This window comes from Ochotona princeps, chromosome 7 (genome assembly GCF_030435755.1).
Source record: "Ochotona princeps isolate mOchPri1 chromosome 7, mOchPri1.hap1, whole genome shotgun sequence".
Classification (NCBI taxonomy): domain Eukaryota; kingdom Metazoa; phylum Chordata; class Mammalia; order Lagomorpha; family Ochotonidae; genus Ochotona; species Ochotona princeps.
In genome coordinates this window covers 45,979,976-45,998,885 of record NC_080838.1, presented here as the reverse complement: position 1 = coordinate 45,998,885, position 18,910 = coordinate 45,979,976, and the positions used below count along the sequence as shown (strand labels likewise).

The window sequence follows — 18,910 nt, the reverse complement described above, 5'->3', positions numbered from 1 at the left end:
ATGTTAGAGGCAGATTTTTATGTGTATGATCTGCCTCCAACGGCCACGTGTTTAAGCATTGTACTATATCACTTATCAGAAGAAACAAATATTAAATTTCATAATTTTAGCATAAATAGAAGCTGCTTAAGTTCATTTAGCAAGGAAAACTTAAGATCTGGTCTTAAGAACTTAAGAGCTGGACTTCGTAATATTGTCTATAACTATATAACTGGCAGAATTATGGATTTGCGACTATTATTGAAAGATTATACTTTTGTAATAATAAAGGGGAAGGCATTGAGACGAGAGGGAATGGGGAGATTATAAAATGAAATCCCTGAATCTATGGAAATGTATCATAAAAAAATAAAAATTTTTAAAAAGATTAATGCTGACTAGGGATGAACCTTTTGAACAAAAGCGTTTGACAAAAGTAATATCTTGTGAAAGCTTTATTAAGACAATTGAGGAACTATAAGAAATAGCTAGAATATTTTAGTGGCAAGGATTAAAATTATAACAAAGAGATAGTGTATAACTGAGGTTAACAGTAAAGTGCCAATCTACCACATTCTTTCAACTCTAATTTTTATTTAAAATGAGATATAAAAATTGGCAGCAGAGAGCTCTGATGGGCTGAGATTTCCTTTGTGCATCTTGTTTACATTAATTTTTAAAACATTTGCAATTGGAGGGACAGAAAAAGGAGAGCAAGACATCTGCAATTTGCCGGTTCACTCCCCAAGTGGCTGTAACAACCAGGGCTGGCCAGTTTGAAGTCAGGAGCAAGGACTTAGGAGACCCCCGTTTGACTAACAGGCTTCCAAGAACTTAATTCTGCTGCCTCTACTCCCAAACAGAGAGCAGGATTAGAAATGGAATAGCCAGGCCTTGAACTGGCACTCATATGAGATGCAGATGTCACAGACAGCAGATTTACATGCTATGCCATGATGCCAACTCCATTACCAACACTTTGGAAACATAGTAATTTTGGCAGTATTTTTGGTTGCCTGAAATTCTAGATGGAAATGTGTATTTACTGTTTTAGGTCTTGGCTGTTGCAAAGTACATTCAAAATGGATTGTTCTAACAAAATATTTTTATTTTATTTTGCTTTATTTTACATTTAAGAAGTTGATATGTCTATCTAACCTTACCCTACAAATAAGACTGAAAATGTTTGTTTTTATTTAAGATGGGAAATAGAAAAGGAAGACGATTCTGTAGTGCTTAAAACCACTGGTGGTTTCTTTCATCCACACTTCACGAAAGTTTGTGGGACTGCCTGTAGGAGGAAACTGTTCTGAGCCTTATTACTTTTTTTTTTTTATCAAACTGCAGATGCAATAAATTCCCTTTAAATTCTATTATTTCTGTTTTTCTGTGCTTACAGATACTCATTTTGAACAACTCCCAACTCTTCTTCACTGTGCTGCGAAATTTGGTTTAAAGAGACTGGCTATCCATTTGCTTCAGTGTTCAGGAGCTACGTGGGCATCTCAGATCAAGAATAAGGAGGGTTCAGATCCAGCCCGTATTGCTGAAAGATGTGGGCATGAGGAACTCAAGAAAATCTTTGAAGACTTCGCAGTAAGTTTTTCTCAAGTTGTTCCTGAAACTCTTTTTAGAAGGTAAACATGCACATATGCGCACATGTATTTTGCTTTCTTACAAGTCATGTTACTTAGTACACAGTTGATTTATTTTATCTCTTGGTCCTGATTTGTCTGTTGTCTTCAAAGGCATTTTGCAAAATTAGCTGTTTGTTGTTGTTGTTTGGTATTTGGGTTTTTTTTGGGGGGGATGGCTATCAATCAATCAGCTATCATTTCTTTTTTGCCTGTGTTGGTTTTGAATATATACTTATTTATTTGTTCTTTTTGCCTTGATACATAGAGAATCATCCCATCTTATTTGTCCCTAAGTTATTACAATGGCATCATCATTAATTTCACTGTTACAGTTTAACTTTCTGATATATAAATGTATTTTAACATGTGACATAACAGCAAAATAGAATCAAATATATTAATTGGAATTCTATCATTTGGGACTAAGATGCTTGCAATATACAAGTATTGAGATTAGCATACTGGAAAATAGAGTTTATGGTTGGGTTATGTGTGTTCTGTGTATTAGTTGTCACATATCAGAAAAAATGTATGATATTCCTATATTTTTGGAATAGCTCACTCGTTAGCATAATGATTTCTACCTGGATTCATTTTGTTACAAAGGTAAGATTTCATTCTTTTTTATGGCTGAATAGTATTCCATGAAGTTATTCTTCATCTGTTGATGGGTATCTTGATTGTTTCTATGTCTTAGCTATTGTGAAATGTTCTATTAGAAACACGAGATTGCAGGCATCTCCTTGTAAGCAGAGTTCATTTTGTTTTGATATATTCCCAGGAGGATGGCAGGGTCATATCTATCTTCATGGCAGGTAAATCTGTCTTCAGTTGTATGAGGACTCTCTATACTCTCTTTGAACTAGACATTCCCACCAGCAATGGATTAAGGTATCTTTTCCACCACATCCTTGCCAGCAATTATTCTTTGTTGTTTTTCTCTATTTGGGCCATTTTCACTATAGTCGGGCGGAACCTCATTGTGGTTTCATTTTTTATTATTTATTTTATAATACAGTTCCATAGGTCTTGGATTTCCCTTCTCTTCTTTTCAAAAAGTCCCTCCCCCACTGATTTTTCCTATATTATTACATTAATATAGTTCTTCATAAACAGCCATACATCTATCATCCTGCTGTTTAAGTGTATCATGACATTGTAGGTATGGACAATGACAGAGTCCAGCATCCTGTTGCCAATATACATTTAACAGCTTCATTGTGAGTCCATAATTAGAGATGCATAGTGCATTATATTTTTCCATCTTGATATGATAGTTTCTATTACACAGTTACTGTGCATACCTTTAAATGAAAAGCCATAGAACAAAATTAACAACAGGAAGAAAAATAGAAAAATTTACAACAACATGAAGTTAAATGATATGCTACTGAATGACCAGTATGTTGGTGAAGAAATGAAGAAAATAAAAATCTTCTTGAAGAAAATAGTGCTACTGTATGACCATTGAGCCTGCAAAGAAATTAATAAGAAATAAAGGTATTTTGAAGAAATAAAAATGAAAGCAAAAATATCAAAACCCATGGGATGAGGCAAAAATGATATTAAAAAGGCTATTGATCTTGTATCTTAAAGCAGGTTACCTTGTATCAGAGAGAACCTAGGATATTCTTTTGGGTTTGACTTATATCACTGAACATAATGGTCTCTAGTTGGGTTCATTTGGTGGCAAATGATATAATTTCATCATTTTTAATGACTGAGTAGTATTCCATTGAGTAGAAGCACCACATATTATGCACTTCTTTTTTGGTGGGTCTCTAGGTTGTGCGCAAGTGTTTGCTATTGTAGATTATGCTGCTATAAATATAAGATTAGATATTTGAATTTCCCCAGTAGCTCAAGAACTTGGGAATTTTTTCATATGTCTCTTAGCCCTTTGAATTTTGTCACTTGAAAACTATCTGTTCTTTGCTCATTTCTTAACTGAATTGCTTATTTTGCTATTGTTGAGTTTCCAGAGTTCCTTGTAAATTCTGCATGTTAACTTTCTGTCTATTGTGTAATTTGCAAATATTTTCTCCCACCCATTTTTGACATTCATATGGTCTTTCTAACTTCTATTTAGGTTAATCCTGATTTAAAGATTGGATAAGACAACATTAGACACATGTAAACATATCAGTAATTATTAGGTTAAAGATTACATGTTTAACAGACTGATGGAATCATGACTCCTTATGAAGTACTATGCTATTAAAATAATATGGGGAAAATCAGTCAGGGTGTGGGAATTGGGGTTGGGGGGAGTCCCAGGCCCTATGGAATTGTACCATAACATTCAAAATAAATTAAAAAAATAAAAAAATTATATGTTGATAGTAGTTCAAAAATACATCTAATAGTAATTGATTCACATTGCTTACATTTGTTGTTACTACGTGGTTTTTATTGTCTGCCTGATAAGTTTTAGTGCCTTGTGATTGAAATGCATCTCAGAGCACCCTTTAAAGGATGTTAGCTTTACAAAATGCCTAAGGGAAGATTTTAGGAGGTGACACATCTCAGTATACAAAGAATACTTTGTGCTTCCGTAATCAAGTTTGTAAAGCAGTTGGTATCTGTGTGTAGAAAGAAGTATTGCCTTTTTGTTCCAGAGAGTGAATTACACTTCTGATATCTCTTAGGAAAATACAGTAAATACATTCTGGTGAATACATGAAAATTTACCTTTGGGGGCTCAGAAATATAATTTTTAGCCAGTTAACAGTTAATATGGAACCTGAAATGCTACATGTAGCTTCTAGCTATTTCAACATTTGTTCTGATTAGCAGTTAATTCAATCTAATATTGGCCTTCTAAAATGTCATCGGTTTTTCTGATATGCAGAGAGATAACAGACACCAATTAAGCTTTGTCCATTGAAAAAATTGCAAAATAATTATTGGAGCAGCACAAATGTTTAATGCTTCTTTTATTTTAAAATTAGCCATTATATATAGTCACTTACCAAAGCAACAGGACATTGACCTCTAGAAGCAGATGAGCCATTTCAGCGTTAGTTTCCCATAATACTGTTATTCAGCACATACTAGGTGACTGTCTTATAACTCTGCAATCCTGGTCTCCACCTTGTAGGTTAAGTATTTTTTTTTAAAGATTTATTCAGTTTATTACAAAGTCAGATATACAGAGAGGAGGAGAGACAGAGAGGAAGATCTTCCATCCGATGATTCACTCCCCAAGTGAGCCGCAACGGCCGGTGCGTGCCGATCCGAAGCCGGGAACCTGGAACCTCCTCTGGGTCTCCCACGTGGGTGCAGGGTCCCAAAGCTTTGGGCCATCCTCGACTGCCTTCCCAGGCCACAAGCAGGGAGCTGGATGGGAAATGGAGCTGCCGGGATTAGAACCGGCGCCCATATGGGATCCTGGGGCATTCAAGGCGAGGACTTTAGCCACTAGGCCACGCCGCCAGGCCCTGTAGGTTAAGTATTTCTCTAGCTGTCTCAGCAATGTGGATTATTTCTTAAATAAGCATCACTAATTTTCTTGAATTGATGCTTTTATTTCTTGCTCTGCAGTGGATATTTGGCTTATGACAGACCCAGCTCTGCAAACTGTGTATGCTCTGTAAATAATGCAGTACTGCATAGTGATGACAGACGGTATGAAATTAAGTACAAAGGTGGGAAGTGAGAGTGGATGTATGTGATTTCTTTCTTTTACATCATTTGTATATTGATATTTCTGCTCCTGCATTAATAGCACTTGTTCCAACTGCTATCATCATCTCTAGGTAACTTTATTCTTTTGTAGTGGAAGCATTCAAATTTATGCAATTATGCTTGATAATCATTCTATGGACTTCGTTAGATCATTTTATGTATTCTCTTTGTGAATAACTGTATTTTGCCAGAATGCCAAAGGTAGACATTTTATTATACATAGGATAGATATCAATTATTCTGTGAATGCTAGGCTCTCGGTAAAGAAGTGACTTTGATTATTACAAGGTACAAGAGATCTGTAAACACATTTTAATGACTATGGATAATTTTAGATGCAGTAATTTTTCAAACTACCAAATGTTCTTTTGCAAGTGTGTGATAAAAGAAATGACACACATATGTATCACATTGAAAATGCTCCTTATTGACGTAACTACCATATAAATTATTCTTCTAATTATCCACTTGATTTCAATAAATTCAGAAACTAATCATATGGAAGATATCTGAAATAGTCACATTTAGTATTTTTAAGGTCTTATTAATTGATTTGAAAAGTTATTGGAGGAAAAGAGATCTAGCATCCACTGGTTCATTTTTCTGTGAGCTTGGAGCAGCTGGAACAAAGCCAGGCAAAAGCACCATCTGGATCTCCCAGTTGGGTGACAGGGGTCCAACTACTTGCACCATCCTCCATTGCTTATCAAGGCTGATTGTCAGGGAGCTGGGTTGGAAGAGGAGCAGCCAGGACTCAAACTGGTACTTATATGGGATGCTGGTGACACAGGAAGTGTCAACCCACTGTGACATAATATTAGCCCCTTCAATGTTGACACTACCTATTTTAAGTTATGTAGCTATGTCCCTTTAACATTATCATGAGCCTGATGGAGAAGAACTATGAAATCTCATCATACTTCTGAAATACATTTTTAATATACAATTTTAGGGTTATATTCAATTTCTGAAAATCTGATTGTCACACGATTCAGATATTCAGTGTAGTGTTGTTTTAGAATTTTTCCAGTATTTTTTAGATGAGGTGGTTACAGTTCACCACTAGACCATATTTCTGTACTGATGATGTATTTTAAATTCCAACATATTTCCCCCCCCAACTGACTTATTTTTTTCAGTTATCCCTAACCCTCTTCATGAAGCATCGCCCATTTTATGATTTGTATAGAATAATAATGTAATGAGTTGCTCATAACTAAATAAGGTAGGTAGAAGGAAAAATATGATTTTAGAATAACACAGGATAACAAAAGCATTAAAAGCATTCATAAATAAAGTGGTATACCACTATTCGCTGCATGTAGGAGGAAGAAATGGAGAAAGAGAAAAACAAATCCCAATCTTAAATTACTTTGACATTTTTTATTTGAGATGTTATTAATTATTACGTAATCCAACATAGCCTATTATTATGAGTGAGTAGCTTTCTAGTGCTGGTAAAGTTATCTAAAACCCATACTTCTTTCATGTGTTCCATACTGTTACTAGATGACAATACCTTGTATGTATACAATTCATAAATTCTTTCATATACTTATACATTTTTCATATTCTTACGTTGTTTCCTCTGAATATTAATATAGAGAAAATATGGGAAAAAGACTTGGTTTTAAGATTTATAACTCCCTTGAAAATTAAAGGCTAAACCATTTAAAACAGCAAACATCACTATTGGTGATTGTTGATTATTTTACAACCTATTTTAAACAAAATAGATGAAAATTAAAAGCAAACGAATTGGCTTCTTACAAATAAGTGTTTTCGGATTTAAGGTAAAGGGGACAATAAAGAATGTGAGTTTTAAACAAAATAATTGATGGTTTCTTCTGTTGTCAAGTATGGTCATCCCTTGGTCTCCATCAGTATATGATCCGTCACAAAATCATTTTGGCAGTGTGTAGTTTTATAAAGAGGGTATGCCTTCCTGTGTTGGCCAGCTGTGGAAGTAGAAAGACAAGATGTGTTTACTGACCTTTCAGCAATAACTCAAATTTTCCACCACAGTGTTCACTTACTCCGTGTGTTTTAACTATTCAAACGGTCTTTATTATTTGTTGTAACAATTCTTCAAAAAAACCAAGAAAGGGGAAAATTAGCTTCCAATGAAATTACTCTCACTTTCTAGAGGACTCCTGACTGGGAGCTTGTTTAGGGTTGTGATGAGACTACTGTGACAGGATGCTGTCATTCACTTAGCCCCGACATTGTTCTTTGTTCCAGTGGTCCTAGATTCGCGTGTATATGTGTTTGAATGATTGTGTGTGTGTGGAGGGGAGAAATTGATTGATCAATCAATTGATCAATTAATAAATTGATTCAATGTCTAGCTGACCCATCCTAATCTTTTTCCTGTGGCCAGAGGTGTGAAAAGAAAATATTGCACAGTAGATGTTGAAAGCTCTTACATTATACATAACATAAAGCAGTTATTGACTAATAGAATATATCACTTAAGAGTTATACTGGCAAACATTTATTCTTCTTAATACTTGATACTAGTTCTATCATTTTAAAAAATGCTCACTTGATAACATATATATTATTTTTCTCTTACATAGATTGACACAACTAATCCATGTGTTCTCTGATAGTGTTATGTGATTGAGTTTAAATGTCAACCTTCACTGCTTTGACTATGTAGTTTTTCTTATGATTCTACATATGAGTGGATTCCCTTCTTATGTACTGTCAGGTGCATAGCAGGTGCTCAGCATGTATCTACTCATTGATAGAGTTGAAGGAAAGTACATGGTTTAAGGACTTGCTTTATCTCAATTATGTAGTGTTTCCTTTAAAAATTCTTTAGTTTTAGATAATTCATAAATAGTCCAGCTGCTAACTTCACCTATTTTTAATGTACCAGACTACAGTGAATTTCAAAATTCTGGCCTGGGTTCACCATTGACATTTTGTTAGAATTGAAAAAACTATAACCTCATAACCACATTTGATGCCATGCATTACAGATTAATGTTTCAGTTCTGCTTCTGGAGCTACTTAGCAATCTCTTTATAAAAATCCCATTAAATTCACCACAGCCATTATTACTGTGTTTTTTTCTTCCTCAAGTTCTCAAACCTATTTTTAATGTCATATCTGCAGCTCTGAATACATTAGGTAAAAGCCTGTTATTTCCCTTTGTCAAATTTTCAAATTTCTGCTACTTATAAGCCTTAGGTTTTGGATGTATTCAATCCTAACTATCAAAAACAAGCTTCTGGAGCTGGCACTGTGGCATAGTAGGTTAAGCCTTAGCCTGTGGTGCCAGCATCCTTTGGGGGCACCCGTTCTTGCCCCTAACTGCTCCACATCACATCCAACTCCCTGCTAATGTGCCTGGGAAAGTAACACAGGATGACCCAAGTCCTTGGGCCCCTACACCATGTAGGAGATCCATAAGAAACTTCTGGCTTCTAGCTTTGGCTCAGCCCAGAGCTAGCCATCCTGACCTTTTAGGGAGTGAACCAATGAATAGAAGGTCTATCCCCACCTGTGTGTGTGCGCGCGCGATCTCTGTAAATCTATCTTTTAAATCAAAATAAATCTTTAAAAAACAATCTTGCATTCTTGAGACAAAATAGTTTCCAAAACATGTGTTTCAGGATGAGATTAAATAATAAGAAAACATTAAATAGAAAAAATCCACAAAATCATTTTTTATTTACCTTACTTTCCCATATAGTTGGTTATTCACATGGAGTTTAGATCTCACTATCAATCACAGTGGTTCTTTTGCGTCACTTTGAATGAAAATGTTTAAATCACATTTGAATATGATATCTTCAAAAAGTACGTGAGGAAAAACTATGTCCAGACTTCAAAAATGTTTGTAACAAAATCAGCATCTTTTATTTTCACTTCCAACAAATTGTTTTCTAGTCCCTGTTTGTATGCTTTATATATGCCTATGTGTTTTTATTGTTTGTATAAGATATTGTCACATCAATCCTTGTGCCTATCAGGATGGACTTGAAATTTTACTTTCACTCTATCAGGAAATTAAAAAGGAATAGCACTTGCTTGTGATTACATGCTAATCAAGCAGCATTGGATTTCTTATCTAAGCGCTTCTGTTTTCTGTTTAATGATGTTTGAAACTACATAGCTTTGTTTTCCTTAAAGTTGGATATCTTTCAAATAGATTTTATTATTAATACTCAGTGTTTATAGTCTGGTGGTTCATTATATAAACACAGTATATATATACATTTAAGGGATTTGTATGTATATTTGAATATATTTAAGGGATTCATATATTCATATAGTATGCATATGAATAATCCTTGGCCTGCTTATGAAAGAATTGTGTATCTACTATAAACTTTAGCATTTGGTCTGGGATTTTGTGACGTATACACTGATGTAGGGAAATATACTCAAGTTTTTTAAGAAGGTCCTAGAAAGTTGAGGCACAGTTAGTGGCCGGTATTTTTCATCTCAGGACTTTGTATAACTCTATCTACTTTGTTATTCTGAAGAAATATTTGATTTTACAATTCTAACACTTGTAACTACAAGATGTTCAATAGAAAAACTTCCGTTTGCCTGTACATTGTTGGACTAATCTTTCAAAAAAGACATTTCTCATGGCCATTAAGCCCAGAGTGTGAGACTGTTTAGATCTCCCACTCCTGAAAACGGTATTAGTTTGATTTAACAGAGTCAAGCAAAATCCCTATTTGCAATTCTTAGTGAGAACCAAACACAGATGTTACAGCTGCTGTGTTCTCTGTGTGTTGCTATATAATAAATCAATCACATTTGCATAAATTTCCTAGAGTAGCTAACAGTATCTACATACTCTTCCTTTACATGCAAGATATTATCCTAAAACAGTTTCCCTGTCATCTTCCCCTTATTCTGCCTCCACACGGAAGTGAACAAGCAGTGAGCATCAGACCACTGTGGAGTATGTATCACAGGATTGAAAAGAAGTGCACATAATGGGAAAGCAAGAGCAGTGAAATACAGGAACTGTCCTTGGGCATTGTTTGCCATCTCAAACACATATAATTACATTGTTATATTGCAGCAGGAAATATTAACATTTATATTCAAGAAAATCAGAGATTTTATAATACAAATGTAGTATGTATGTATGTTTTTAATTTCCAGAATAGGTACAATTTATCCTCAGCGTTATTTAAATTTTTATTTTCAAAATACTATCTTATTTCAAAAGAAAGATACATTTCTCATATTGCAGAAATTTGTTATCTTATTTCAAGATCTGTTCATTCATCTACTTCCAGTTGAATATTCAGTATTTTAAAGCAAGATAGTGTTTAAAAATATTTTCAGAATAAAGCTTCTTTGATGAACTCAAGAACACATTGACTTTGCCTCAGAAGATGCTGTAGAAGTCACATCTTATCCATGACAGGAATTTTTTCTCTTTGACAAGATGCCATGCTTTCTTCCCTAGATGAGGATTGTCTTTCAATATTTACTATGCTTGTGTTTGGAGAAATACTCTGTAGACCGAGGTTAAGCCCCTCAGTTTGTAGTCTACTGCTTATTGTCCTCATCTTAATTATCTGAAGAACAGTTGGAATGTTAGATTCAGCACAGCAAATTTGTATTTCCAAATGTGTATGTTTTTAGTTCTGATACTCATTTTGTCAAATCTCATAGCTATTAGTAATGCATCCACAGACTAGGAGAGCATGCAGCAACAGAATTTTGATTGCCTGTGCTTCCATAAGTAGTGATATTTACAACCCTTATGTTAAAATTAATTGAGCACTCAACAGGCAAGAATGCAATCATGCAATAGCAATCACTGATACATCATTAAATAATTTGAGTAAAATTGAGACGGTATCTCTAAACTGATAACTGATAATTTGTGATACATTTATGTTTACTGCTATAGATTTCCTGTGTTCTACTATGGGTCGCAACCCCTGTATATGGTAACTAGATGGTCATTAAAGTTCTTTGGAGTACTAAGTTTTTATAATGCTTAGGTATCTAATTTTCCTACAACATTCTAAACTTAAGTCTTTGTTCTTGGCCTCTTTTAAACCAGAAGCTTACATAGAATAGATTCCTCTAGGGCTGTCATTTACATGCCTGCTGGTCAAAAGGAAATGCCGTATCAGAGAATATAGAGTTAATCTCAAATTGGGATTATAACAGTCAGTATTAACATCATTCTATTGGAAAGTGGATGTCAAGAAATACACTCAATGGCATTTGCCTTTCAGAAGAGAAGTATGTGAAGGCAAATAAAATAAAATTTCACTGGAAAAATATGGTTCTTAGAAAATCTTCTATACTAGTTGGCATTGAATTTCAATCACTTCTGATACTTCACATACAGGAAGAGTATTCAGAATAATCTCCTGTAGACCAGCTATGCACTTTTCTATAAATAGCAGGGCATTGCTTGTACTTTAAACTTGTAAGACCTCTCCAGAGTTAGCACATGTTAATAACACAGATATTCATGTTTAAAAGAATATATGGATGCTCATCAAATATACCCTTGAGCCTTGGAGGTATGACTTTTTTATTTATAAAGTGGACAACTTTCACATATATTATGATACAGATTTAGGAGTGTAGTGATACCTCACACCCTACTGTCCCACTGTCTGATTCCCCACCTGCCCTCTGGTAGATTTATGAGCCACAAAACCACATCACATGCCAGAAAACACAGAAGATTCACTGTTGGTATCAGGGCCTACCAGCAAGGCTGTCTCTTGGAGTGAAAGAAAGCAGCAGCACATTGACAGAGGATGGAAGTGACAAGAAGGCAATTGAGAGAGTGAGTCTTTAGTTTGGATAAAGAATTTTATTAATCAGGAAAGAGGTTCTGAGGAACTGCTCCCTGATGGGAGGCAGCCCGGGGAACACTTCCACGTGTCAGGATGACCATGTGAGGGAAATGACTGGGCTTTTTTACATCTTAAGTGTGGAGATGGGAGAAGGTAGTAGCTCCCCAGTTTGCACATAGTTGGGACATGTTATCCTTGCAGGTGTTGATCTTCTGAATAGACTTGCATTCCAAATATTCCAGGATGGGAGTGTCTGCCTGATTTTGACAGGATGCTAGAGTTACCTCTGCTAGGGCCAACACCTTCCTCTCTTCACTTTCCCCCCTAATGTTTACATTAGGAAATGATCACCTCTTGTCTCAGTCACAGGCTTAGCACTCCATTAGGCAAAGATCAACACATGGCAAGTGTAAAATAAGAAAAATCCCTGCTATTTTTCATGAGTAAAAATAAAGGCTGAACAGAATAATCAAATCCCAGAATTTCAACCTACTCCTATAGAAAACATTTGTTGTACTTTATGTATTAAATTAGTGAAAACATATGATATTTGTGGGGGATTGGGTTATTTCACTAACCATAATGGTTCCAGTTACTTCAATTCAGTTGCAGAAGACAGGATTTCTTCATTTATGGCTAAGTACAATTCCACGTGAATATATAAGCAACATTTTCTCTATCTAGTCATCCGTTTCTGAAAATCAAGGTTGTTCCATATTTTAGGCATTGTGAGTTGAGCTTCTGTAAATAGAAGGGTACATATAATACTTTTACATGCTAATTTCATTGTATTTGGATAGATTCCCAGGAGTGGCTCATATGGTAGGTCTCTTTTCAGTTATCTGAGGTGTATCTATATTGTCTTCCATAATGGTTTCATTGGTTTACATTTCCATCAGCAGAAGATGACAGATTTTTTCCCTCTCTATATTCTCAGCAGCATTTATTGCTTTTTAATTTTTGGATGATAGCCATTCTAACTGGACTTAGATGAAACCTCATTGTGGTTTTTATTTGCATTTCGCTGATGGCTAGTGAACCTGAGCATTTTTTTTTCATGTCGGTTGGCCATTTGCATTTCATCTTTTGAGAAAGCAAATGCCAGTTCATGCCCTTGCTCATTTCTTAATTGGAATGTTTATTTTCTTGTTTTTGAGTTTCTGAGCTCTTTATAGATCCTGGATATTGACCCTTTATCAGTTGCATGATTTACGAATGTTTTCCCATTCAGTTAGCTGCTTTCTCTCTTTGTTCATTGTTTCCTTGTTATGTGGAAGTTTCTTGGCTTGATGTAATCCCATTAGTTTTTGTTTCATTTGCCTGTGCTTCTGGTATCTTAACCAAGAGATATTTTCTAATTCTTGTAATATGTAGAGTGTCCCCCATGTTTTCCTCTAGAAATTTAATGGAATCAGGTCATATATTTAGGTACTTGTTCGATTTAGGGTTCATTTCTGTAAAATCTGTAAGTAACGGTCTTGTTTCATATCTCTGTATATGTAGATCCAATTTCCAGCACCATGAAAAAACAGCCTTTTCTCTTTTGGACTGATATCAGGTTACTTGTCAAAAAAAATTACTTGGCTAAAGATGTATGGGTTAATTTCTGCAATATATGGAGATAATCATACTGTTTTTATCCTTCATTTTGTTGTTGTGCTGTATCATGTTTATTGATTTTTGTTTGCTGAAACATCCCTGCATACCAGGAATAATTCCACTTTGTCGGGTGAATGATCTTCCTGATGTTTGTTTGACTAGCTAACATTTTGATGAGGATTTTTACATATTCACCTGGGATATTAGTTTGTAGTTCTCTTTATCTTTTTTCTGGTTTGGAGGTTACTGTGATAGTGGCTTCCTAGAAATAATTTGGGAGGTTTCCCTCCCTTTCATTTGTTTTGAATAGTTTGGGAAGAACTGGAATTAATTTTTAAAATGTACATAGAATTTAGCAGTGAAAACATGCATTCTTAGGCTTTTATTTTGGGGGAAATTCTCTATTACTAATTCAATCTCCATCTTAGTTATTGGTCTCTTTTTTGTGTCATGACTCAAATTAGGTCTATCACAAGCATCTAGAAATATATTCATTTTTTTCTTGTTTTCCAATTTGTTAACATAAAGCTGTCTGTAGTAATTGCTAATGATTCCTTTTATAACTGTGGTATTAGTTACATTCCCCCTTTCAACTCTAATTTTATTGATTTAGGTCTTCTCCCTCTTTTGTTAGATGGGTCAACAGTATTGATTTTGTTTATTTAAAAAAACAGCTCTTTCTTCACTGATTTTATGTACCTTTTAAAATTCAATTTTATTCTCTAATTTCAAGATTTATTTATTGTTACTGGGAAGTCAGATTTTATAGAAAGCAAAAGAGACAAAGAAAAACATCTTCTATCTGCTGGTTCACTCCCTAATTGGCCACAATAGTCAGAGCTAAGCTGATCTGAAGCAAGGAGCCAGGAGCTTCTTCCATGTCTCCCACATGGGTACAGAGCCCCAAGGCTTTGGGCCATCCTGTACTGCTTTCCCAGGCCACAAGCAGAGAACTGGATGGGAAGTGGAACAGCTGGGATATGAACCAGTGCCCATATGGAAGCCTGGTGTTTGCAAGGTGAGGACTTTAGCTGCCAGGATACCATGCCAGGACCGTCTCATTTTAAAATTTTCCTTGATTCTATTAACTTTTGTTTTGGTTCGTTGTCATTTTTCTAGGTTGCTGAGATGCATTGATAGATCATTTTGTGGATGCCTTTCTGATCGCTTGATACAGGCATTAATGATTATAAACTTTCCGCCCTTTCCTCTTAGTGTATTCACTGTATCCCATAACTTTGATACATATTGTACTGTCCTTTTCATTCAGTCCAAAGAATCTTTATCTCCGTTCTGGTTTCTTCTTTAATTCCCTGTTCATTCAATACCACATTATTCAGTCTCCAAGTATTTGCGTGTTTTCAAGATTTTCTTGAATTGTTGGTTTCCAGCTTCATTCACTCATGGTCAGAAATATATATTGTATGACTTCAGGTTTTTTTTTTTTTTTGATTTGCTGAGTCTTGTCTTATGGCCTAGAATTTGGTCTATCCTAGAGCATATTCTTTGAACTGATGAAAATGATGTGTCTTTTGTGGCTATGGGATGAAATGTTCTGCAGAGATCAATTATTTCCATTTGGTATATAGTATAGATTCATTCTGTTGTTTCTGATTGATTTACTGTTTAACAGATCTGTCCTTTGATGAAAGTGGGGTGTTGAAGTCCCCAATTATTGTTGTATTCAAGTCCATATCTCTCTTTTCATCTATTAATAAATGTTTTATATAGCCAAGAGCCCTGGCATTGGGTTCATAGACATTTACTATGATCACTTCTTGTTGTTGAATTGATTCCTTAATCATTATGTAATGCTCTTCATCTTTTTATAGTTTTTGTGTTATAGCCTACTTTCGTATGATTTGTTTTCATCTTATGTACCGACACTTGTGATGTGAGAAAGTATAGGTTAGGATCATCTATCCTTGAATCTACAAATATAAAATTGTATAGAGGGAAAACATGTGTTAGTTGAAATATAAATATTTTTGGTTTTAATAAATCCTCAGTTGATGCTAAAAACCAATATACTCTCCAGTTTTAGTTTAACAAATGAGTATTTTTTTAATTCAAAGAATATTTCTTGAGCTCATATTGTGTTATGAATTCTCATAAAATACTGAAAATTCAAAACAAGAAAAGCATGTTATATTAATGGGAAAAGCACAGTAAATAAATGAACAAGACACATCATGTTTCCCATGGGCATTAGTGTTTAAGATCAAGAGGAAATAGAAGAACCACCTGTGTATAATGGTGTGTGGGAGGAATCAGGGATGTGAAATGAGTATTCGGAAAGTACCCACTGAGACAGAGACCTTTAGGGTATGACATGAAAACTGTGAAGGGGAAGACATGTAGATATTTAAGAGAAAAGTGCTCTGGTAAGAGAAAACAGCATAGAAAGTGTAAAGTACATGATGTGGGATGATCATTCTCAAAAGTAGCAAATTATCATTGTCATTGAAGCAGAGCAAATGAAAGAGAAAGCGAATATTAATGGATGGTGTCAGAATGGTAGTTAAGCCCTTCAAAGCAATGCTAGGTCTTGGGGTTTAGGAGAATGTCATCAGAGACTTCTCAGAACAGGAAGTAGTTATAATGCAATGAGTTAAGCTGTAGTTTATGACATAGGTTTCTGTATTAGAGAACAAATTCAAGTCCAAACTGTTCCACTTGTTATCCAGCTTTCGTCTAATGAGCCTGGGAAAGCATTAGGAGGACGATCCAAGTGTTTGGGCCTATGGCTGTCAGTTTCATGGGAAACTGGATTGAGTGCTGGGATTCTGGCTTTAGTTCAGTGCTACCTGTTGTAGTTATTTGGGGGTTGAACCAACAGAAGGAAGATCTCTTTCTCTTTCTGTCTGTCTATCCCTCCCTTTTTCTCTGCCTGTCTGACTTCTTAAGAAACACATGATAAGTTCTGATTTAAACTGAGCAGGTTCTCAACTCAGTTGACAAAAGGCTATACAGAGCAGAGGCAAGAGAAATGAGACTTGAGCAGAGATGATTCCATTAGCCCTAGTTATCAACAGTAGAAAGCCCAGTTTAGGAGGGCAAAAACAAAGGCGGTTAGAAGTGCTCAAATTTGAAAGAGACAATTATCAAACAGAATCAAGGTTTGCTGATTTTTTTGTAAAATGAGAACACATGAGCATTGCTGATAGCTCCAAAAATGCTGATAGAAATAATTTAATTGCCATTTGTTAAAATGAGAAATATTGTATAAAGAATGAAATATTGAGAGGAGTCAGTAGTTTGGTTTGGATATATTTTGTTTGAAAAGTCTAGTAGATATTAGAAAGTATAGAAGTTAAAATGACAAGGTGTACCATCAGAAAAGGCCATGAGTGAATCACCTTTGCATTAGGAAGAGCATCTGGAAATCTGTTGATGAGGAGGCCAAGTAGATGGAGGAGGTAATGATCTGCTGTTTCAAATGCTACTAATAGACCCGTTAACATAAGACAAAGAGTCAGCTTCTGGATTTAGCAATGCTTGTGTGTGTTTATGGACATTTCAATGTGAAACGTATTACTATTTTAGATCACACCTTCTGATACGTAGTTCAAGATCATTCATGGAAATCTTTTAGAGAAGGAGTCATTCAGCCTGCAGCTAGAATGATTGTGCTAGAGAGAAAGTGGGTCATAAGAGAAAAAATTAGAATGTTCTTATCTATCAGACATTAGTGTCCATTCATGCTGACAAATCTTAATTTCAGATTCGTGATTTGTTGTTGCAGCTGAGATTTCAACCTAATAAAGCACATTTCTCCCTTTATTAGTGTTTAATTTTTTTTTCACAGTATGGCCGAGGCCACTTATTCAAATCTGGCTCTAAGTAAATACATCAGTAAGCCAATTAATTCATTTCCTTAATGAGAATTCTCTATTACAAAAATGGATAACAGCATATAATTATATTGAATCTATCAATCTTACGTTTGGAGGGGAGAGCACCAATTATCCAAGCAATCTGGATCGTTACTGCAGTGTTGGACAGTGCTGAGAAACATGCCTACGATGCAATTACAAAAACACCATGGGAGTAGGGAGTACTTGAAATCGAAAATGCATTGGGAGCCTATAATATATGAGGTCTAGTTAGAAGCCTTATGCACAACCCTTCATTCTGTGGTTTCCACTACCTTCAAAGAAATTTTACTGAATTTACATTTGGAAAAATCAAGAGCTAGTGAACTATGAATCTATCAGTGACCTCTCAAAGATGGATACCCATAAACAAGGAAAACTTACCAATTTTATGTTCTCACCTTATCATTTCAGCAAGGATTAGAATGATTATTTCCAGTTTCAGTGTAGAAAGTACACTTTGAGAAGACATTTCTAGTTCCACATGTCTTCACAAAACCCCTTTCCTTCTCTAAAACTCAACCAACCAAAGTGCTTGCAGGGAGCAATAGATGACATGGGAAACCTGACAGGTGTTAGAATTTCGTTGGAAAAATTTATACTGAGCATGAGGTAGGGATGGTGAAGCTGGCAAAGTATAAAGGATTGGTAAAAATACTAGAAACCAATTGTATGGGTTATAGACCCTAATTTAAAGTAAAGAAAGTTGTTGACAGTGACATTGAAGGAGCAAAACAAGGTCCAATGAATAGTGGGTTTCCTGACAAGAATAATATCAGCTGTTTCTAATATGTTTTACTAAATGTTGCATAAATAAAACTTCTTGATTAACAAATTGGTTACAGGTGTTTGAAAATACATGCTGCATATTTACTTAATGATATTCGATTTATTGACTTTTTAAAGTTTGTAATTCTTTGTTTTCACTTCTTTGTCATAGTCCTCATGGTTACAGTTTCCATTATTCTTTTGACTAGTTGCAATTGATTCATTGCTTTGATAATATCCTTATCAATACTGCTATCATACTTACTGTGATAATGCCATATTGTCACATCATTCAAAACATTCCCTTAATATTTATATCCTTAAGGCATGCCACAGTAGCACCCTAATCTATATTTAATAAGTATTTATTGAGTAAATGAATTTGCTTTGTTTTTAAAATACCTTTTTGAAAAATTATTAGAAAGGTAAGTTTTTACAGAGAAAAGAACAAAGAGAAAGCTCTTTCATTCAATGGTTCACTCCTCAAATGGCTGTGGCAGTTGGAGCTGAGCTAATCCAAAGCCAAGAGCCAGGAGCTTCTGAGTTGCCCATGTTGGTG

At 35.0% G+C, this 18,910-nt stretch overlaps 1 protein-coding gene across 2 annotated transcripts in view; it reads left to right on the top strand.

The window, feature by feature from the left end:
• The window catches only part of BANK1 (B cell scaffold protein with ankyrin repeats 1), a 279,826-nt gene that overhangs the window by 118,497 nt on the left and 142,419 nt on the right, over positions 1 to 18,910 (top strand). For both annotated transcript variants that reach the window (XM_058666993.1, XM_058666992.1), the window contains exon 7: positions 1,379 to 1,575. In XM_058666993.1, the coding sequence (XP_058522976.1) occupies positions 1,379 to 1,575 (197 nt within the window). The remainder of the gene's footprint in view (positions 1 to 1,378; positions 1,576 to 18,910) is intronic.